Source organism: Muscardinus avellanarius (genome assembly GCF_963383645.1).
Source record: "Muscardinus avellanarius genome assembly, chromosome: 10".
In the NCBI taxonomy this organism is placed as follows: domain Eukaryota; kingdom Metazoa; phylum Chordata; class Mammalia; order Rodentia; family Gliridae; genus Muscardinus; species Muscardinus avellanarius.
The window spans coordinates 91,015,001-91,038,386 of NC_137796.1; the positions used below are offsets into that span (position 1 = coordinate 91,015,001).

The window sequence follows — 23,386 nt, forward strand, 5'->3', positions numbered from 1 at the left end:
TGGGGCCCTCGGCCTGAGCTCCTTGGCTGGTTCCCGTTTAGGCTGGGCTGCCCCAGGGATCTGCCCCAGGCCTCCCGATGGTTCTGTGCTCACCCCCTAGATGGTCCCATCCAGGATTCTCAAACCCCGGGCCCCAGGTGAGCACGTGGCTTCTCCAATTGGTACTGAGCAGGGACCTCAACCTTAACATGCCCTAAACCTTCTCCTCTCTTAACATCAGTCCCACCACTCAGCTGGGTGTCGTAAACCTAGGCGTCCCCTCTGTGCGCCTTGCTCCTTCACGCCCATATCCAGCCTGTCAGTGAGTCCTCGGCTCTCTCGCCAAACATGCTCTGAACAGACCTCTTCTTCCAGAAGATGCTGCTGCCCCGGCCCAGGCCGCCGCCTCTCTCCTAGAGAGACACCACATTGCCTTCTAATTGGTCTCTCTGCTTCTATGCCACACTGTCACCCCCCTGCCTGCCCCTGCTCACACACGCTTCATTTTCTACACAGCAGCTGGAGTCTTTTTAGAAATAACTTCAATCAGATCATGGCAGTCTCCTGCTGAAAACTGCCCAGTGACTTCCTACCATACAGACAATGGTCCTCCCTCCACCGGCCTCTGCTGACCTCTCCAACCCCAGTTCCTGGCTCACTGCTCCCAGCACACTGGTCTGATCTTGCCCCTTGGGGCCATAGAGCCCCTCCCACCCAAGGACTCTGCAGCCTTGCTCCTCCTCATCTCCAGACCTTCCCTGACCACACAAGAGCAGTTCCATCTCCTCCACTCCCTTCTCCATTCCACCTCCCTGTTCACACTCCTTCCTCTTCATCTCTGAAATGGTCCAGTTCATCACTCTCAGAAGTACATGGACTGCAGGAGCACCGATTGTCTCTCCCACTCAAAGTCAAGCTCGCAAGACAGAAGAGCTTCTGCCCGTCCTGTCAGAGGGCCCACCACATAATAGGCCCTGAGCAATTAAATTACACTGCAACTAATCCGTGGATAAAAACAGGTATTTTCCTCTCAGGGCAGTGCTGCTCTCTAACAGCGTTCTACGAACAGAAGTGATCTGAGAGATGGTGGCCTGTGGGTTTCAGTGCAGGCTGATGTCTTCCTGCCCTATGTTACCCTAGACCCCAGATATCCCCCGTTAGCCTTCCTGCAAGCTAGTTGAGGAAGCTCTCCCTCCGCTCTAGCTCGCCGAGTTACAGGGGCTTCCAGAGCAACTTAGGAGGAGAACCATGGGCCCGCATCCCACTGCCAGACCTCGGCTTCAGTCACCCAATTGTAGGACGGCACACTGCTATTTGCCTGCTGTCAGAAAAGTCGATTCTCAAAGCACTCTTTTACATGTTTATATGGATGCGCTCTCTGTTTAGCGGAGGCCCCGAGCAAGCACGTGCTGCGCATTAATCAGGAAGTCGCTGTTTGAGAAGGACAGCGCGGGCAGCTTTCAATGACTAGTGCCTCAAAATTACCACCGTGGAAACATCTGGCGAGACAGAAACACTCGTTAACGAGGTGGGGTGGCCTTCCCGTCCAGCACTCACCAGGTGGGCATCCCGGCTCTCCTAACGGGATGGCTAGCTCCCTTCCACAAGCAGACCAGCGTCCATCCGACCTCCAGCCACCTCCAGCCCGATGCTTGCCAAGGAGTCTGGCTGGGAGGAGGCCCAAGGGCGGCAGGCTGAGGTGGGGGCAGGTAGGGAAGGCGGATGCAGGCTCAGGAAACTGTGGGGGTCGAGGGGGGGGGGAAGAGGGAGGTGTCTGCCCTGCCTGGCCACGCTTAGATCTGAGATGTTTCAAGCGCCCTGCAAGCCAAACAAGTCTTATCTGTGGGCAGACTTAACCTGAGGGTCACTACAGTTTGACACCTGGCCGGGGTCAAGCATCCAGGGACTCTGGACATCCTCAAGTTTAAAAAAGTTTAAATGATTGCATGGTCCTCAGAACGCCTCTGCAAGACAGGCATAGGGCCCCCTCTTGTAGATGAAGACGCTGAGGTTCATGCCGGCCCCGAGGTCACGCCGTGGGTGAGTGGTAACCCACGCTGGCCGGCATGCCTGAGGTCTTAACTGCCACCGCCCTTTGGCTCCAGCTGACCTGACCATGGGCAGACTCTCCTACACTGGTGCAGCTCTGAACCCCTGCTTTTGAAATTGAGCCCCTAAGTACCACCTCTCTCCTACTCATGTCCTGGTCCCCTCCTCCTCCCCAGAGGTGAGCACTTGTGGTGAGTCTGTGTGCACGCTCCTCTTTCCGGTCTCTTTTCTACCTACAGACCCCTGGTGGGTCTGTCACGTGCTCAAGCCCCTTACAGTCAATGACATGTATTTACATACCACTTCCATACACTCTCCTGTATACTTTAAGTCACCGCTAGCTTACTTAGAATACCTAATACAATATAAATGCGATGTAAGTAGTTGTTAGATTGTATTGTTTGGGGGAAAATGATATGAAAAAAAAGACATATCCCGTGCAGATGTAATTTTTCTCCAATATTTTCCACCCACAGTCGGCTGAATTCCTGGATCCGTGGAGCCTGCAGATGTGGAAGGCAGCGGTGTCTGTGCAGCTGTGGACGGCGCTGCCCCTCAAGGGCCGTGCTGAGCAGCAGTAGGGATCCGTGTCTGCACCTGGAGAACAGGCCGGGAGCGGGGAGGACTCTCGCGAAGCACTGTGGATCTGGGAACCGCCTCTCACATCTTAAGAATCAGCCCATCTCCCCGTCCCTGTCACCACGGCCTCGACTCCAGGCTCTTTCCTCCTTGTGCCCAGGGTGAAACTCCGGCCTGCTGGCCACCTCCCCTTCAGAGGAGAGGCCCAGCTTTCCTGCAGGTTAACTGGGTACTGCCTGTTTCCCTGGTGCTGCTCAAGCCCCTTCTGCAGTGGATGTTCTTTTCCTTTTCTTTTCTTTTTGTTCTTTTCCTCTCATTTCTTCTTTTCTTTTCCTCTTTTGTGGTACTACGGGTTGAACCCAGGGGTGTTCTGCCTCTGAGCTGCACCCTCTAGCCCCATTTTATTTTGTTTTATTAAAATTTGATACAGAGTCCCACTAAGTTATTGTACACTGGCCTCAAACATGCGGTCCTCCTGTCTCAGCCTCCCTGGGATTCCAGGCATGCGCCGCGGAGCCCGGCTTGCCATGGGTTTTCAGAGGGAGGTCTGCAGCTCTGTGGCTGGTGTGTGGCTCGGGGAGCCCCTCCCCCAGGCCCTCATTTTGCCTTTACCCTTCTCGACTCTACAGTTCAGGAGAACCAACCATGTTGAGACGATGATGCATGCTTAATACCCCAACAGAAATATTATTCCAATTTGAGTAATTTAAGTAATGGGGCAAGGCCACTCCCCGCCCCTCCCCGCCCTGCTGTGAAATGACTCCTCGCTTCCAATGTGCACACAGGCCACTCCCAAGGAAGGATGGCGCAGCCAGCCCGACCTGAGACACCGTGCTGGTTTGGCCCTCAGAGCATTCATGAATTTTAGAATTAGTTGGTAATATTTACAAATGGGAATCTTCACGCAACACCACGTTTGTGTCCTCTCTTGAGACCTAGGTCATCCGGCCACGCAGAGCTAAGTGCAGTCATGGCTGATCCTGGTGCCGGGACGATCTCTCTCTACCGGAAGGCACCCGGCTGCATGCCAACCATGTGGTCACCAGCAAGCTGCTTGGCTTCCTGTGCCCCTGTTTGCCCATCCATCAAAGGGAGCTGGTAATAGCAGGACCCATCTGATAGAATTTCTGTGCAGAACAGGCTGATATAGGCAAAGTATTCTGCATGTCATTTGCCACGAGCTGAGCTGTCTGTATGAGAAAAGAGCTGGCATCACATCGGGTAGTCGTGTACCCAACCTACTGCCTGGCCGGTGCACCTGTCAAGCCTGACTCTTTGGGGTCTGCGTGGCCCCTGGTTCCTCTGGGGCCCAGTGTGGCACTCCCAGTTGCTGATAGAGGCTGGTGCCAGGCAGAGGAGGAGCCCCATCCACCCTGGGGAGGGGCTAGAATTGTCCTGGCTACCTAAGGTGGCACCTCTGCTGGGCCCGGGCTGAGGCCTGGGCACAGTTCTTGAGATTTCATTCAATCTGACTAGCACTGTATGGGGGCCCGCCAGGTCCTGGCCTACGAGGGAAGCAAGCTGGGTCCTCTCCCTGCAGAGTTCTCAACTCACTATAGATTAAGGGGTCACGAAGCCAATGCCTGCCGCTCCGCAGCCGCGGGGCTGTGCGCTGGAGCACTCACTCCCACGGGTCCAGGGAAGGAATGTTGCCAGCTCTTCAAAAGCCAATCTCCAAATGTTGTCAAATGATTCACACACTGTAAAACACTGTGAGGGCCAAACAGAATGGATCTGCCAGGCGGAGCTCACTGGCGTGTGACGTCTGGGGCTCAGGACAGAGGCACACCCTGGGGAGCCCGAAGGTGCCCAGGCGGCTGCGGGCGGGGAGGCGGAGCAGCTGTGACCTTCAGGAGGCTGCTCCCAGCACGGGTCTGGAGGGCGCTAAGGCCGAGGAGGGTATAGTTTTATGGGAGCCTGTGAGAGATAACAGCTTCCTTGGGGTGGAGCCGGCTTTTGGGGTCCGGGCGGAGGAGGTCCCCAATGCAGATGTGAGGCAAGTATGTGGATGAGAGGCGGTGAGGTTGAGGACGGCTGCCACCGTGTGAGGGGACGTGTGGGAGTGGCAGGGACGGCGGCACCGTGATCCGGCTCTGCAAGAGCTTGCAGGTGTGGGAGTGGGCCCATGTCGCCAGACCGCCTGGTTTCTCAGGAAAAGTCAAGCATCCGCATCCTCATGTAAAACCTTCCAGGTTTAAATGTTGGAAAGTGATTACAAGGACTCTGACACCATAGGAGCCAGCTGACGCCCGAGCGTGCGCGGCTCGTGGTTCCTGGTGCTCAGCCTCCGCGTGAGGCTGTCTTCCCAGGATGCTCTCAAGGTGTCCTGCGGCTGTTTGCATCTGTGCTGGTCTGGCCCTCAGAGCATTTACGGGTTTCAGAATTAATTGGTAATATTTAAAAACAGGAAGCCTTCACACAATCCTGTACATTTCGGTCCTCTCTTAAAACCTCGGCAATGTTCTCTTAGCTCGAAGGCCCCCAGCTCAGCCCATCACCGTGCTGGCACGGCTGAATTGGCTCAGCCTCGGTCCTGGACTCCCCTGACACACCTGGCGTGGTGTGGTCACTGTGAGTGAGCGCAGGCCGGCTAGGGCTGAGGCCTCGGGCACGGGCAGGCCAAGAGGAGGGACATAAATGGTAGGACTTAGAGATGACCCCCACAGGGGCAAGTGAGGGAGGAGGGCACAGGGCAGGAGTCAGATGCTGGTGTGGACAGGGAGGCTGCGCCGGGGCCCAGAGCGCTCCCAGGATAGGTGAGGAGAGGTAACAGGACTGAGGTATGGGCTAGCTTCTAAGTTTTAAGGATAGTCTCATGGCGCACACTGGTAGTCCTAGTACTTGGGAGGCTGAGACAGGAGGAGAGAAGATTTGAGGCTAGCCTCTGCAGCTAATTAAATTCAACTGTACCTAGGGCTAAAGAAAAAGGACTTAGTTTGGGCATCATGCTCCACCCTCCTAGATTTTCCCAAGGGAATCCAGCCTTCCCTCCACCTCTCTTCATATGGGGAAGGTGGGCCCCACCCCAGGAGGCATCCCAGGCCTGGCCAATGGACGCCAGAGCTGGGGCTGCAGAAGGACAGTCTCTTTTTGCAGGGACTGTGGAAATAAACAGCGGGTCTGATGTCATCGGGCACCACCACTTGGGACCTGAGGAGGAGGCCAGCGCAGGGCGTGGCAGAGATAGGAGACAGAGGAGGCAGATTCCTGATCGCTTTGTGTGAGCACCTGAACTCCACCAGACCTGAAGCCAGCCACCCAGACTCGTCTGTTACATGAACCAAATAGCTTAATCCAATGTTGTTGTTGTTGCTGCTGCCCTTTGATGTGTGTTTTTGGTACTGGGGTTTAACCTAGGGGCATTCTATTTCTGAGCTACACCCCAGCCCTTTTTTAAAAAAAAAAATCTTATTTTCAAATGGAGTTTTGCGGGGACTTCCGGGAAGATGGCGACGGAGGAAAGCGGCACTTACAAGTCCCGCTAACAATCCAACTCTACTACCTCAAAACCATCGCCTTTCAGAGCCAGAAAACACCACAGCAAAGAAATAAAAACGGTAAATACAAGGGACAGAGAAAAAGGGCTGGAAAAACAAGACACCGGAAAAAAACCAGCCCGAAGTGCCGCGCCCGCGCGGCACGGAGCGGCCGGAGCAGCCGGAGCGGCCAGAGCCGCAGCGCGGATTGGGGGGAGCCGCGGAGCGGAGTGGCCCGAGCAGCCGGAGCAGCCAGAGCCGCGGCGCGGAACAGCCGGAGCGGCCAGAGTGGCCAGACCCGCGGTACAGAGCAGCTGGAGTCGCAGTTCCGAGCAGCTGAGCAGAGCGGCCAGAACAGCCGAGCGGAGCGGCCAGAACAGCCAGAGCAGTCAGAGCTGCAGCGCGGATTGGCTGGAGCGGCGGCGCGGAGTGGCCGGAGCCGCGGAGTGGAGCGGCCGGAGCAGCCGGAGCAGAGTGGCCAGAACAGCTGAGCGGAGCGGCCAGAGCAGCCGGAGCGGAGCGGCCAGAACAGCCGGAGCAGCCAGAGCCGCGTCGCGGAACGGCCGGAGCGGCCGGAGTGGCCAGACCCACGGTGCAGAGCAGCCAGAGCCGCGGTGCAGAGCGGCTGGAGCAGCCGGAGCGGCCAGAACCGTGGTGCGGAGCAGCCAGAGCCGCGGCGCAGAGCGGCCGGAGCGGCGCGGCCTACATCTCCCCTAGCAACACCAGGCTCCAGAGAGGAGGGAGACTCAAAACAGAGCTCAAATCCAGAGAGGAGGTACTCTGGCCTCGCGGCCTAGGATGCAGAAGCAGCGTCTTACTGCTGGCGGCAGCGGCGAGTTCACCGGACGGCCCTAGACCAACCCACTCAACCAGCCACCAGGCGCCTGAGAGGAGGGGTGGACAGCGAACCGAGGTGAGCAGGTGCTGATCAGCTGAGCGGCAGTCAGCAGTTTTGTTGGTGCAGGGAACATCTAAAGCTCCCAAGGGCTGGGCGCAGCACAACTGGCAAGGACTCAGAGCAGAGTTCAAAACCAGAGAAGAAATACGCCGCATCACGGCCGAGGGCATGGCAGTGGTGCCATATTGCCAGTGGCGGCAGCAGCGAATCCACCGAGTTCACTACAGCTCCATCAGCGCACTCAACAACCGTGAGTCAAATTGCGCCCCCTAGGGGAGAAATCCCAGTACTGCACTCCCAGGGACTTGCGCAGATAGTCTCCCTGGGTCAGAGATTTTAGCAGTGCAGCCCAGTGGGGGAGTGGCAGTGGCAGAGATATCATACCATAGTCACAACTCCCCACTGGAGAACGCCCAACTTGGCACCCCCCACAGTCTAAGCAGCCTTGATTGACTCCCTGGGTCTGAGACTTTGTGATACAACACAGTAAAGGAGTAGTGGTGACTGAGATACCATAGACTAGAGATCCAGAGCATCTTAAGTGAACTCGTAGTGACTCAGGGAAGAACCCAGAGAAGGCACAAACTTCCAAAATCATGGGAAAGAAAAATAACAATGGAGCAGTGAATGCCAACAACACCACAACATCAGAATCTGATAACACAGAAACCCAAAGATCTCTAGAAGATCAAATTAGGAAAATAACTTTAGAAATAATAGAGGACTTTCGAAAAGAATTTAGAGAGAGTCAAAAAGAGATAAAGGATGCAATTAATGAAGTAAAGGCCTCAATTCAAAGTATAAACAACAGATTAGACCACATGGAGAATAGAATCTCGCTTCTTGAAGATGATCATTCTAAAAATGAACGCATAGTTTCTAATTTAGAAAAAAAAACCCGACAGCAGGAATCTGACATTGAAGAAATATGGGCCCATTTCAAGAGAGCTAACCTAAGAATAATTGGAATAGAGGAGGGAAAAGAAGGTGAAACCAAAGGGATCAACAATCTCTTCAAGGAAGTAATAGCAGAAAATTTTCCAAACATAGAGCAAGAGGTCGATACACAGGGCCAGGAAACTTATAGAACTCCCTTTAGACAGGATCAGAGAAGAGGATCCCCACGCCACATAATTGTCAAAATGACTAATGTGGAAGCCAAGGAGAGAATCTTAAAGGCAACAAAAACAAAAGGCCATGTGACATACAGAGGCAAACCAATTAGAATCACTCCAGACTTTCCAAACCAAGTTATGAAAGCCAGAAGGGCTTGGAGTAACATATTCCAAACTCTGAAAGAAAACAACTTCCAGCCAAAAATTTCCTACCCAGCAAAACTATCCATCAAATTAGATGGGGAAATAAGAAGCTTCCATGACAAACAGCAACTGAAGGAATTTATGTCTTCAAAACCAGCGCTAGAGAAAATACTCAAGGAGATTAACTGCAAAGAGGAAATGGGTAATTCACGCCAGAACCAAAGAAACAAGAATTCCCATCCAGCAGACAACTAAGCAAAGAAGAATAAACAGTATCTCAAACAGAAATAGGATCTTAACATGTTGGGAATTAAAAATTATCTCTCTATAATCACACTAAATGTAAACGGCCTCAACTCCCCAATAAAAAGACATAAAGTGGCAAAATGGATTAAAAGCCAGAATCCATCCATCTGCTGCTTACAAGAAACACACCTCACAAGTAAAGAAAGGAACAAACTCAAGGTAAAGGGCTGGAGCAAGGTAATCCATGCTAATGGTACTCGAAGACAAGCAGGAGTAGCAACTATGATATCAGACAAGTTAGACTTCAAACCCAAACTTATTAGAAGAGACAAAGAAGGTCACATTTTACTGGTAAAAGGAATAGTCCAGCAAGAGGAAATAACAATAATCAACATCTATGCCCCAAACATAGGGGCAGCTACTTTCATAAATCAAACTCTTTGTGACATGAAGCCACACATAAATCCCAACACAATAATACTGGGAGACTTCAACACACCTCTCACAATACTAGACCGATCTTCCAGACAAAGGGTCAGTAAAGATGTCTCAGAACTAAAGAACACCATTAACCAAATGGACCTTTTGGACACATATAGAATATTTCACCCAACTACAGCAGAGTTTACATTTTTCTCAGCTGCTCATGGAACCTTCTCCAAAATAGATCACATCCTGGGACACAAAATGAGCACTAGCAAATTTAAAAAATGTTACATACTTCCCTGTGTCATTTCAGACCATAATGGAATGAAACTAGAAATCAACTATAAGAAGACCCAGAGAAACAACATAAACATGTGGAGAATGAACACCACACTTCTGAATGAAGAATGGGTCATAGAAGATGTAAGAGGTGAAATCAAGAAATTTCTAGAAACAAATGAAAATAAAGAAACAACATATCAAAACCTCTGGGACACTTTGAAGGCAGTATTAAGAGGAAAATTTATAGCACTGAGTGCTCACATAAGAAAAACAGAAAATCTTCAAATAAATAGCCTTATGACACACCTCAAAGCCCTTGAAAAGCAGGAACAATTGAACCCCAAAGCCAGCAGAAGACGGGAAATTATTAAAATTAGAGCAGAAATTAACGAAATAGAGAATAAAAAAACAATACAGAAAATCAACAAAACCAAAAGCTGGTTTCTTGAAAAAATTAACAAGATTGATAAACCACTAGCCAACCTAACTAAAAAAAAGAGAGAATCAACCCAAATTATGAAGATAAGGGATGAAAAAGGAGACATTACTACTGACAGCGTAGAAATCCAGAGGATTATCAGAAACTACTTTGAAAAACTATACTCCAACAAAATGGAAAATCTGGAGGAAATCGACAACTTCCTAGATAAATACAACCTTCCTAAACTGAGTCAAGAAGATATAGAACACTTAAACCAACCAATAACAATCAAAGAGATTGAAATAGCAATAAAGAGCTTACCATCAAAGAAAAGCCCAGGACCAGATGGTTTCCCAAGTGAATTCTATAAAACCTTTATAGGAGAACTAATCCCAATACTACTCAAACTATTTCGGGAAATAGAAAAAACCGGGACTCTCCCAAATACATTCTATGAAGCCAACATCACACTAATACCCAAACCGAATAAAGACAGTTCAAGGAAGGAAAACTACAGGCCTATATCTCTGATGAACTTGGATGCAAAACTATTAAACAAAATACTAGCAACACGCATTCAAAACCACATCAAGAAAATCATTCACCATGACCAGGTAGGGTTCATCCCAGGGATGCAAGGCTGGTTCAATATACGAAAAACAATCCATGTAATTCATCATATAAACAGAATCAAAGACAAAAACCACATGATCATCTCAATAGATGCTGAAAAAGCATTTGATAAAATTCAACATCCATTTATGATAAAAACACTGCAGAGAATTGGAATAGAAGGAACATATCTCAACATTATTAAGGCAATCTACAATAAGCCCACTGCCAACATCATATTAAATGGGGAAAAACTTCAAGAATTTCCCCTAAAAACTGGAACGAGACAAGGATGTCCACTATCACCACTTCTCTTCAATATAGTACTAGAGACTCTAGCCAGAGCAATAAGGCAAGAAAAGGAAATCAAAGGAGTACAAATAGGAAAAGAAGAACTTAAGCTTTCACTATTTGCAGATGACATGATACTATATTTAGAAAACCCAACAAACTCAACCAAAAGGCTTATAGAACTGATCAACAAATTCAGCAAGGTATCTGGATACAAAATCAATCTTAAAAAATCAGAAGCTTTCCTGTACACCAACCATAAATCCACTGAAAAAGAAATTCAGAAAACACTTCCACTCAGGATCTCCCACAAAAAAATAAAATACCTAGGAATAAACTTGACCAAGGAAGTAAAAGATCTCTACAAAGAAAATTATAAAACACTGAAAAAAGAAATCGAAGAAGATCTTAGAAGATGGAAAGACCTTCCATGTTCATGGATTGGCAGAATTAATATCATTAAAATGGCCATCCTCCCAAAAGTGATCTACAGATTTAATGCAATGCCCATTAAACTACCAAGATCATTCCTCATAGACATAGAAAAATCAGTCCTTAAATTTATCTGGAATAACAAAAAGCCCAGAATAGCCAAGGTAGTTCTCAGCAACAAAAACCACGCAGGAGGAATCACAATACCTGACTTTAAACTATACTACAAAGCCATTGTAATAAAAACAGCATGGTACTGGCAAAAGAACAGATATATAGACCAATGGAGCAGAATAGAAGACCCAGAAACAAGTCCACACACTTTCAGCCAATTGATTTTTGACAAAGGGGCCAAAAACATACACTGGAAAAAAGATAGCCTCTTCAACAAATAGTGTTGGCAAAACTGGTTAACCATATGCAGAAAATTGGATGTTAATCCCACTTTTTCACCCTGTACAAAAGTCAACTCATGATGGATCAAAGACTTGGAAATTAAACCAGAGACCTTGAAGCTCCTTGAAGAGGGCATAGGTCCAACACTACAACACATAGGCACAGACAAACATTTCCTCAACAAGACCCCAAAGGCACAACAAATTAAAAGGAGAATCAATACATGGGATTGCATGAAACTGAAGAGCTTCTGTTCAGCAAAGGAAACTATCAAGAACCTCAATCGAGAGCCAACAGAATGGGAGAAGATTTTTGCCACCTACACCACTGATAGAGGACTAATATCTAGAATATACAGAGAACTCAAGAAACTCAACACTAAGAAAACAAAGCATCCAATAACAAAATGGGCAAATGAACTAAATAGACACTTCACAAAAGAAGAAATTCAAATGGCCAATAAATGCATGAAAAAATGCTCAACATCACTGGCAATCAGAGAGATGCAAATCAAAACTACCCTGAGATTTCACCTAACTCCAACTAGAATGGCCATCATTCAAAACACAAACAACAACAGATGCTGGCGAGGATGTGGAGAAGTGGGAACTCTAAGACATTGTTGGTGGGATTGCAAATTAGTGCAACCACTTTGGAAAACAGTATGGAGAATCCTCAGAAGAATGGGAACAAATCTTCCATTTGATCCAGCAATACCACTGTTGGGTATCTACCCAAAAGAAAAGAAACCAAACTACCAAACTAATGCATGTGTATCTATGTTCATAGCTGCACAATTCACCATAGCCAAACTATGGAACCAGCCAAGATGTCCATCAACAGATGAATGGATTACAAAACTGTGGGATATGTACACAATGGAATTTTACTCAGCCATCAAAAAAAACTCAATTACATCATTTTCAGGGAAATGGATGGAACTGGAGGACATTATGCTAAGTGAGATTAGTCAGGCACAAAAAATAAGAAATCAGATGCTTTCCCTAATATGTGAGAGTTAGGGAGAAATGGGTCATAGGAGGAACTCTTGGAAGAGGATCAGTAACTTTTAACTCTGTTTACATTGTCTTTGGATATACAATATTTTTTTTTATTTTTTAGGGAGTTTATTTACTCTTTTGTTGCCTGTGCCATTGAAATCATATCCAAGAAATCACTTCCAATTTCAATGTTGTAAGGTTTTATGACCCAGATTTTCTTCTAAAAGCTTATAGTATTAAGATTTATATTTAGGTCTTTTATCTATTTTGAGTTAATATTTGTATATGTGTTAGGTAAGGGTCCAATTTTATTCTTTTTCATTTATTATTATTTTTCAACAATATTTAGTTAAAAGACTAGTATTTCCTCCACCAAAAGTTCATGGAAACCTTGTCAAAAATAACTTGACAATGTATGGAAGAATTTATCTCTAGGCTTTTATTTAGCTCCAATGGTTTATATATCTGCCTTTAGAACAGTACTACACTGTTTCAATTATTGTAGCTTTATATGGTTTGAAATCAGAAAATATACATCTTCTAGCTTTGTTCTCCTTTGAGACTGTTTTGGGTATCTAGAGTCCATATTCCATATCAGGATAGATTTTTTCTGAAAAATAAATAAATAAATGTATGATAGTTTCACCTAAAAAAAAAAAAAAGAAAAAAATATTCTCTGGTAAGAAAGAAAGCAAAAAGAAATATTGAAATGTTATCTTTAAGTCATCAAAAGTTTGGTACCAGACAAATGAAACTGTTATGTGAGATTATCAATGTTAATATTGTATAAATTGCTATAATACTAGATGTCAACCAGTAAGCCAAGCGCGGGAAGGAGGGATGGGGAGGGAATGGGGTGGGGATCGTGGTAGGGGCTAACTGGGCGAGATGTGCATGTATGTCTACAAAAGTATTTTCTTTATACCACTATGATGTATGAATACATTGCACCAATAAAAATAAATTAAAAAAAAAAACAAAAAAAAAACAAATGGAGTTTTGCTAATTTGCTGAGGGTTTCACTAAATGGCTAGGGCTGGCCTTGAATCTGTGCCCTGTCTCAACCTCCCAAGTACAGGGATTATAGGCGTGCACCACCACATCCAGCTGTTAACCAGTGTTAACGGGGCTTTCTGTCTTTTGTCACCAAGAAATCCTGGCTGACTCCCTGGTCCAGCTGCTGAGCACGTAAGCTACCGCATCAGTTTCAGCCAAGGCCGCCAGTCGGCAGGCAGGCAGCCTCACTGCAGCGAGCCTAGGTTTACTGACTCCCTAGGCCAGCGTCTGCACGCCAGCGAGCTGTCCTCCCGGCCCAGGCGTCTGTCTGGCCCCGGCCGCAGCTGACCCCTGGTCTGCACAGCACACGAGCCTCGGTTTCCATCCTGAGTCTGCCTCTGCATTCACCTTCCTGCTGGGGTCGAGTCCGGCTCTGAATCCTGACCTTCTGTTGAAGCCTGGACACCTTGTTGGGTCCCTCTCTCTGAAACTAGAATTCTCCACCGGCCCTGACTCGCTGACGCCCCCTGCTAACCCAACTGGCCTGCCTCGAACCTGAGCCAGCGCTCTCTGGCCGCTGACCACGTCTCACCCTTCCAAGGATGGGCCAGTCCTCTTCCCACCAGCCACTCTGCCGTGATGACATCGGGCTTCCCAGGCCCGGAAGTCCCAGAAGCCATCAGGCCACACGGAGGTCATGCCTTTGACTTTAAAATCATTGCCATGTTTGGTCTTGGTTTGTATCATTATCCAAACAAACCAACGATCAAGAAGCAATTCTGAGACAATTAGGGACAGTTAGATATAGAGTGGGGATCAGAGCAAAACAGTCATTGCTGTCAAGTGTCAACGTGGCACTGGGTTATATCAAAGCAAAACACACGAGGTTGCCTTTTAGAGACGCGTGCTCAAGTGTTTACAAGTGAAATGGGACGAGAGCTACAATTTACTTTCATATTTTAGGAACAGAGATGAAGCAAGAATGGTGGGCTCTTGATCACCACTGAAGCTGGTGATGCTATTGAGCTAATCTTCTGCACATTTGAGATTTCATCTCTAAAAAGGCACTGTGGGTGGGCGTGGTGGCGCATGCTTGTAATCCCAGCATTTGGGAGGCAGAGACCAGAGGATGGCGGTTCGTGGACAGCCTCAGCTACTTAGCAAGGCCCTTCGCAACTCACTGAAACCCTGTTTCAGAAAATAAAAAGACTAAAAAACAGGGCTTGGGGTGTAGCTTGGAGGCAGAATGCCCCTGGGTTCCATCCCCAGCACCGAAAAAATAAATGGCACTGTGGAAAATGCAAATATCACAGGGTGAAGAGTCCCCCCACCTCATGGGCTTCGTGAGCACCATCTCCCTGTCCTCCCACGGTTACCCTCGGCTGGATTAGGCCTGGAGCCGCCTCTCTGGGCTCCCTTTTCCTTTGCCCAATTCCCCAAGCTGCAGCCAGGGTGGTCTCTTAAATCCCAGTCAGATCTGGTCACTCCTGCCCTGAGCCCCCAGTGACGGTGCTGACCACTAGCACGTGTAATGCAGTGCGTGGAGATCAGGAAAAGTTCCGAGCACTCCACACGTATGCGATGAGCGATATTTACCGAGTACTACACAGCACCGAGGGACAGAGACATCAGATAATGTGACTGAGGCCACATGGACTCAGCCTGGCTGGGCTGGCTCTGACAGACACACTCACACTGACCACCCTCCGTTCTCTTTCTCCAAACTCAATCCATACCCTCAAGGCCCATGTGATCCGGGTCTGCCTCCCTCTGAGGCCACTGAGTCAGCTTTTGTCCTGGAAATGGCTACGCAGGTTGCTACCTAAGGACCTTTGGTCCTGCTGCGACCCTGTCGGTAAAGCCCTTCCCACAGCTAGCCCACGGCTGCTCCTCCTTCTCCTCCTCCTCCTCCTCCTCTTCCTCCTCCTCCCCCTCCTCCTCGCCACTGCAGCCCCACCTCCTCCTCCCCAGGCCACGGCTCACTCCCTGTTCCCCTGCTCTTGGAACACTACCTGAAGTTACATCCTCACTCGTGTCCTTGCCTAGAGCCCCTTCCCCACCAGAACTCGCCTATCTCTTATCTGAGCACCAAGACCCCTGAGGTCCAGTATGTAGTTACCAGGCATACGTGGCTACTTCCATTAAAACTAGTTAAAATTAAACAACATTTAAAATGCAGCTTCTCAGTTGCACCAGCCACATTTCCAACTTTCAGCAGGCACCTGTGTCCAGAGGTGACTGTATTGGAAGGGCAGCCATGGCACATTTCTACACCTGCAGAAAGTTCTGGCAGGCAACGCTGGCCAAGACCATACAGCACGCCACAGAAATGGCCACTGGGGAAATGCCGTGTCCATCCATTCATTCGTCAACTACAGCACGAGCACCATTCTGTGCATAAAATATGCCCTAGAGTCCGTCATGCTTGGATGCCCTCTGCTGTCTCACCCCCATCTCCCTGTGTGATCAGGCTGGAGGTGGCGTTTGGATGATAGCGTTGTGGGCAAAGACGGTAATCGTGCACCATTAACAAGGCACCCCATAGCATAGTCATACCCATAGCAGGTAACTAATAGGATTGTTACAAAGGAAAATTGATGGACCATAGGGAGCTGATGGAAATCCATTTTTGGGGGGATGGTATATAAGTCTGTTTTCTGAGACTAGGTAACTTAGCAAAGACAAGAGGTTTGTTTAGCTCACAGATCTGAAGGTTCAAGGGCAAGGTGTTGACATCAGTTCAATTCTGGTTTAGGCCTATGGCTGAAGGTATTGTGGTGAGAGTATTGGAGGGGGGATTACATTCCAAGGACAGAGAGCCTGAAGCCAGAGAAGTAGCTAGGCTTGTTCTTTTTCTAACAGCCCTCTCATAAGAACTAACACGAGGTCCCATGAAAGCAACCATCATCCCCTCGCAGTACCCCCAGTGGCTCCTCTCTTCCAGGCCCATCTCCTTCCAGTCTCAATCGCCACACCAAGGACCAAACGTCCAGCATGCGCCCGTGGGCAACTGACCACGTCCACAGCCAATCATAGCACACAGGTGATGACCCCGGGCAGAAAGGACACTTCTGGCTCCCTCTTTCCAACAGATGTCACCTTGCAGGGGAGGGGTGCTCAGAGTGGCCTGAGAAGGACCAGGCCTCACGTCCCCTCCCATCCCGGCTCTGCCCCTGCCACCCTCTGGCTGCACAAGCCATTTCACCTGGGGAGCCAAAGAGATGCAACAAACACGCTATCACGCCCTTCCCTGGGCCCAAGGCAGACGGCGCAGCCCAATCATGGCCTCCTCTCCTTGAGGAACGAGAAGGAAGGTTCCAGACCCTCCTCGAGGTGGCACTCCTGGAGGCCCTTTCCAATCAGAGTTGGCAAGACACAGTCTCCCTGCCTCAGGGTCTCACTGTCCTAAGCCTAGCGCCTCATCAACAAGGCATGAAGCACCCCACCGCACCTGAAGGGCTGTCAGGGATTGAGAGATGGCTCCTGTTGGGTTATTTGTTCACACACCATGCCTAGTGTCCACGGGGCGCCCCGGCACGCCCGACACCTGCAGCAGTCCACAGATGGCGGCTGTCACGGCCCAGATGCCGTGGATGGCGCGTGGCCTCCTGTCCAGTCCCTCCCTCGGGGCCGGCTCACGCTCACCAGGCCGCCTAATTAGGGGGAAAGGAGCCCATAAACGTTAACCCGAGGATGAAATAGGCAGCGCCTTTTCCAGTAACAAAGACTCCCCTTTCTCTAGGACCTTCTCTTCTTAGCTCCAAGTGAGTCTTGGTTGGATTAGCTTCCCCCGTTTAACTCTACTTCCTCAGATTCCCATGCACAAAACACCGTATTAACAAGCCGTGTCTACCAGGCCGAGCGATATTTCCTATAAACTCTCATTTTATCTCCTCCAAAACACACAGTAATAGCATTCTCTGGAGAATATTAAATCAAACCAACCTGCAGCTGCATTTGTTTGCGCTTTTCTGCCCCCAGTAAATCCTGGCAACAGATGGCTGTGCGTTACATAAGCGGCGGCCTGCAGGCCCCCCAGGTCCTCCACGCTCCACCCTGCGTGCGCAACGACCCCAGCGCTTGGAACCCCAGCCACGGCTCCCCACACCCCACACTGACACCCCGAGATTAAGGGGCCCCCTCCTATTTTGTATTCTACATACACAAGGAAGGCTGAGTGCAGGTTAAAGAAAAAGGCCAGCCTCGGCCAAGAGGGATGGGCTTATCGTCTCTGTAATCCAGCACATAAAATCTGCTCTTCCTGGCCTGAGATACATGTTCAGTGACAGGGCTGAGCTCCAGGGCACGGGCACGGGCAGCCAGCACTGTCTCATCACCATTCTAGAAGGTGCTGATGATCACCTGCCAGAGAGCGCCGAGCAGGACTAGAAGAGGGCTGCGCGGCCCTGCATCCTTAATGGGGCTGGGCTGCGCCGGGCCTAGGGTCGGTCTCCACACAGAAAGGGCCAGGCTGGCCTGTGAGGAAGGAAGGAGTGGCTATGCTCGTATGAACTTCCTCACTAATTCCAGTAGCTGGGATTTCTTTTTTTCAAATTTAACTATTTATTAAAAAAAAAAAAGCTAGAAATCAGAAAAGGCTGTTACTCCTCCATTACGCACATGCATGGACAGAACCAGCCAGGGCCGGGCTTGCCTCCCTGGTCTGCAGACTGCCGCGCCCGGCGCCCAGCGGGCAACAGGGCTCAGGACCAGCTCCCTAGTGGGTGGACGGTGGAGTGGGTGGAGAGTGGGGAGACAGGGAGGACTCCCGGCTGCCTGCAGTGGGCGGGGCTCGACCCCCAGCCTGCTGTGTGCGCTGGTACAGACCCAGCTTCTCCTGCCCTCAGGCTCCCACCTGTGTATCAAAAAGGACCACACAGCTACCTATGGGCCACTGGGAGCAGGAGCTTCCTTGCCTGCCCGACCATCCATCCATCCATCCATCCATCCATCCATCCATCCATCCATCCATCGGTCATGTATCTCCCTTGAATAGAGCAACAGAGGAGATCACCTGGGCAGGCCCTGCTCTCAAGGGAAGGCAGGCAGGGGAAAGTCCTGGTCCCAGGGAGGTCCACAGGTAGTGCAAGGGCGGGGTGGTGGAGATGCCGGTTTTCCAGGAATCTGAGGCCCAGGCATTTGGAGTTAAGGGAGATGGGGGGCCAGGGCCTACGATGGGACAGACAGCTCCAAGGACAGCCAGGAGGCAGGCGGGGGCGGCAGTGAGGAGGGGCCTGGTGCACGGGGTGGGATCAGTAGGCTCTGACTCACACTGGGGCTTGACCTTGATCCTCTGCGTCAGGGGAACCTCCCCCGAGAGTTAGAAGCAGCATAGAAGTGTGCTCAGATCCCTGTGGCTACCGTGCAGACTGGAGGAGGGGTCTACAGCCAGGCAGAGAGATTAAGAGGCCACCTATCCACCTCGAGGCCTTGCTTTGGCATAGGCAGTACCCTCTGCTGGTGTGTGTTCCTTCTAGAACCTTCCTGCTCTCTCCCACCTTGGCATAGGCAGTACCCTCCGCTGGTGTGTGTTCCTTCTAGAACCTTCCCACTCTCTCCCACTTCAAGGAAGCTCCCCCTCCTTGCTCCATGCAATCTGGGGCAGGCCACTTCTAGCCCAAGGGCAAGTTTCATCTGAACCATAGGGTGGTTTTAAAAAATTTTAAACGATAGACATTAATAAACCGAGAAGGCTCCTATCACTGGGCATATTCCTACATAGCAAGCACTGCCTTTCAGTTGAAACTGAAAGCAGCCCAACCTTTACCGGGTCAGGGGCTTCCACACCGCCACGGACCCCACCACTGCCTAGTGTGCCTCTGAGCACATGGAGGAGGAGGGCTGGTTCCTCCTTATCTCACTTGAACTCTTGCTTCCCTTATGGAAAAAAATACATATATTGTGCTACTGGGGACTGAACCCAAGGGCATTCTTACCCTGAGCTACAGCCCAGACCTATTTTTATTTTTATTTTAAAACAGGGTCTCACTAGGTTGCTGAGTGTCACTACTTGCTGAGGCTATCCTCAAGCCTAGGATCCTCCTGTCTCAGCCTCCCAAGTACTGGGATTACAAGTGTGGAGCCACCACACCAGGCACCTTATGGGAGATCTGAAGGGCAAATATAAAGATCCTGTATCTGTCTATAGATAGTAAGAAGGCAAATGAGACAGACTCAGGGCACGTCCTTCCTCCCTGACTTTGTTCCCAGCTGGGTCCCGGGGCGACCGAGTCGGAAGCCCTCGGTGCTCGGGTCCCTCTCCAGCAGGACCTCACCAGGCCACAGACATCACTTGTCTGGCAACCCCTAGACCAGCAGTTCCTCCAGGGCACGGACTGTGTCTTTCACATCAGTATCCTCAGAATTTATCATGAGGCCAATGCCCCCTGGTACATGCTCAGTAATAAATGTTGAATGAACAAATAAATGCAAATCAACTCGTGGAAATGGTCTGGGGAAGGAGGCGCGACGGCCTGGGTTCAGGTGGACTGAGAGGCTGGGGAGGAAGGAGTGGATGCTGGAAGCAGAGGGGTCTGCAGACAGGGGAAGAGCTGGCCTACTCAGAGTGGGTCCACGCACGCACCTGGGTTCCTTGGTGGGCACGTAGAAGCTTGGGGCACCGCAAATGATGTCTGGGAAGTGGTGGTTAAGAGAACAGGCTCGAGCATGGGTTCACATTCTCTCTGATGCTGCCTGGCTGTGTGACTCCTGACAGCTTACATAACCACTCGGTGTCTCTCTTCTCATCTGTAAGACTGAGTCTTGGCGCTTTTTTTTTTTTTTTTTTTTTACCAGTTCCCCCGGGGAAGAGGAGAAAGTGATGTCACTTCCCAAACCTCAGGAGCCAACAGCTCTGTTCCTGGTGGCTCTCAGGCACCACTGAGGATGGGTAGCCAGGCCTCCCGTGCCTTCAGGACTCCAAGGATGGGGCTGTCAGCACGCCCGCCACTAAGTGCTCCCTTCGCCCCAGTGTCCCGTGAGGAGCCGGGGCCCGTTACTTACGCCATCCATCGCCCAGTAATTCCAAAGCTTGATCTTGGCCAGACCAAAGTCACGCAGCCGCCTTGTGTTGCGGATGACGAAGAAGAGCTGGAGTGGTGGGTGGAAGGGGCAGACCCACACGCAGGGCTCCTTCTGGTTCTGCAAGGCCAGCCAGAGAGGGGGCTCGTCAGACACATTCCCACCTCGCTCCGGAGTGAGACAGCAGCGACTCTTGGGCTCATGAAAACCAGGCAAGGGCCGGGGGCAGAGAGCCCGGGCACCTTCTCTACACAGTGAGGGGCGGGCCTTGGGTTGCCCGGGGCCGGACTAAACTTCATAGCAGACGACTGACCCCGTCCCTCTGTCCTGCACAGAGCCGCCACTGGGCCCCTGGGATCTGCCAGCCAGATGGGCTTTAAAACGCAGCGGGGCTTTATTTTCATCAACTTAATCGGCTTTGAGGAGGGCGCTGGGGGAGGGGAGTAGCTCTGGGGAGGAAGGTCCCTGGGAAAACAGCCACTGCTTGGCTGTTTGATTCACCTGGCAAACAGAGCCTTTGATTTCCTTTTGTCAAGCCCTGTCGAATTTGAAAAATTTTAGAATAGAAAAGAAAGAAAGGAACTGGCTCGGGCAGTCACTGGGATGGGGCCATGGCACCGGGCCTTGGGATCTGGGCTGCTCCCTTTTGTGGAGGTCTTGGCTTGCAGTCACTGCCTGCAGTGGAGGCCGCCCGCGGAGGCCAGGCCAGAGGGACCGAGGAGCAGGGGCTCTGCTGTGGCTTTCCCGCGCGTCAGTGAGACTTCACGGGAGGAACGCTTTGGCGGCAGTGAATGGGGGGACCTCTTCACTTCCAGTCCCTTCCCTCTGGACTCAACCGGGGCCAGCCCCTGCTAGCTGTCCCTCCCATCCTGGGAAATGCAGCTAAAATACGACCCAAGTCCCCCCGTCGCCTCCTCCTGGACACAGCGACTCCCTCCTCCAGGCGCCCAGCTCCCTTGCCATCCCACAGTTTAATGTTCACCTCGGAGTCTCACCGCGACCTGTTGTCATTAGGTAGCTAGACAAGAAATGGGCAAGACTGGGGCGGTCTCGAGGGGCCTGAGGGAGACAGTAAGCAGCCCTTATGAACGGAGGCGAGGGGCGAGAACTGTGGTTAGAAAATGGAAGGGCTGTCAGAGGCCAAACCCAGCTGGTCCATTACACCCCCACGGGGAGGTTTTATTCAACATGGCTTAACAGTGCAACCCACCCAACGCCTTGAGGTGTGGTGTGAAAGACGGGGACCTCCCCGGACGCACGTGCACAAGGGGACAGGTCCCCAGGCTCACTGACATCTGCCTGTCTCAGGGAGACTTGCAGACATTTCCACCCCAGGGAAGTGGCCCTTTCTGGACCTTCTCTCCAGAATGTAACCCTTCATCGCTGCCTTTCCACTGTGCCCCGGCTTCCCTCAAACAACCTCCAATGTTCCCTATTTGTGCTTTCCCTTTGAATCTTTCTCTCAAGGAGAGAAAAATGCAAGACTTGATACAGAGGTCACAATGCCCCTTAACCATGTACTTTGAGGCGGGATTACCGCCCGGCGAAGCGCTCATGCCCATGTCTCGCCCCCACCCAGCCGGGGGCTCCTCGAGCGAAGGGCCTGTGTCTGATTCCTTCCAGAACCCTTAGCGCTCCGCACGGGCTCTCGGCACATGGTGAGAGCCAAGACGACCCGGTAGAAGGAGCACGAGACTGAACGTGCGGCTGAGTGAGCGGGACCTCTCGGCATCTGTCCTCTTGCTGCGACCTTCGAGAAGAGAGTGGAGGCTGGACCTGCCTTGCAGAGGTATTTAGATTGGTTCTTGAAATGTTAAAGGAGAGGAGGAAGAGGAGGAGGAGGAGGAGAAAAGATCCATTGCCAATATATAAAAATAGGGAAATTTCCCCAAAAGCCAGATTTCTGGCTTCTCTGCAGACTTGGAGTATGTTCAGGGTCCCTGGCAGCCATTGCTTGGAACCCATGCACCGCCCTGAAGCCAGGACTCCAATGCCCCGCAGTCCCTTCTTGTGTCCTGCCCAGCCTCAGTTGTCTGGGTTTGGGGTCCTTGCTTAGGGGCTGAGCAGTTCCAGCAGGTTCCATCTGCCAATACACACCATGTCTGATACTGCCTGGGGGTCCCTTTTTTCTAAAAGGAGCCATCCTTTGTTTCAGGTAGAACGTGTTTATCACTGGTCTGAGCCATGAAGGAGAACTGGCTGCTTCTGGGGTTTCACTGGCCCCCAGGGGATGGGAGGCCCGGGCTCCAGCTGCAGGGGGCTAACAGAGGGGACTTGTTTCCGTGACAATGGCGCCTTTGAGGAGGGAGGAGGTGCCCTTTGTCAAGGGGGAGAGATGAGTTTGAGGGGTTGGCTTCTTCTGGCAAGTTCCTCAAGTTGTGCAAGAACTTTCCGTGCTCTGGGCAGCTGCGAGGGGTCAAGAAACCACATCTCAGAAGGCAGGGGGCGCCTCTCACGCCTTCCCCAAGCCTGGGCCTAAAATGGGGCATTGTGGCTGCTTGACAAAGGCAGAGGCTGAAGGCTGACCCTCGAGGCGGGCGAGGGCCTTTAATTGATTTCCCTTCACACTGCTGCCAGCGGGAGGACTAACAGGATGCTAAGTGGGAACCCCGGCATCAAAGTCAGCCAACATCAACCTGCAGATAGCTCTGCGCCTCATTAGCAGCCCGGCAGTGGCGGTCTCCTTCCACCAACACACTCTCCAAGAGAAAGACGGGGGAGCTACCCTCAGGTGCCAGGCGGGTGGGCGAGGCATCTGGATGCCTCCCTCCCTATTGTGGGTGGAGGAAAAGGCAGCAGAGGGAGACTCAGGGACCTTCTTGCCGTCACTAACGCACTGGGTCCTCTCGAAACCCCAGGACGTCCTTGAGATGGAGACCCAACAAAGCTCGGTGTGGGCTCTGGCTGGCTCGAGGTTGCCGGTGGCAGGGTGAGCACCTGAACCCAGGGCTGAGTTCCTTCCTTTACTTTACTCCACTTCACTCTGGACTGTCCCAGAGAGACCCTAGGAAGAATCCAGTATA

At 50.9% G+C, this 23,386-nt stretch overlaps 1 protein-coding gene across 1 annotated transcript in view; it reads right to left on the bottom strand.

Annotated features, from left to right (window-relative positions):
* The window catches only part of KATNIP (katanin interacting protein), a gene marked incomplete at its 3' end in the record, with an annotated part of 159,997 nt that overhangs the window by 34,261 nt on the left and 102,350 nt on the right, over positions 1-23,386 (bottom strand). Inside the window, exon 13 of the mRNA XM_080703436.1 lies at positions 20,346-20,483. Coding sequence (XP_080559562.1) covers positions 20,346-20,483 — 138 coding nt within the window. The remainder of the gene's footprint in view (positions 1-20,345; positions 20,484-23,386) is intronic.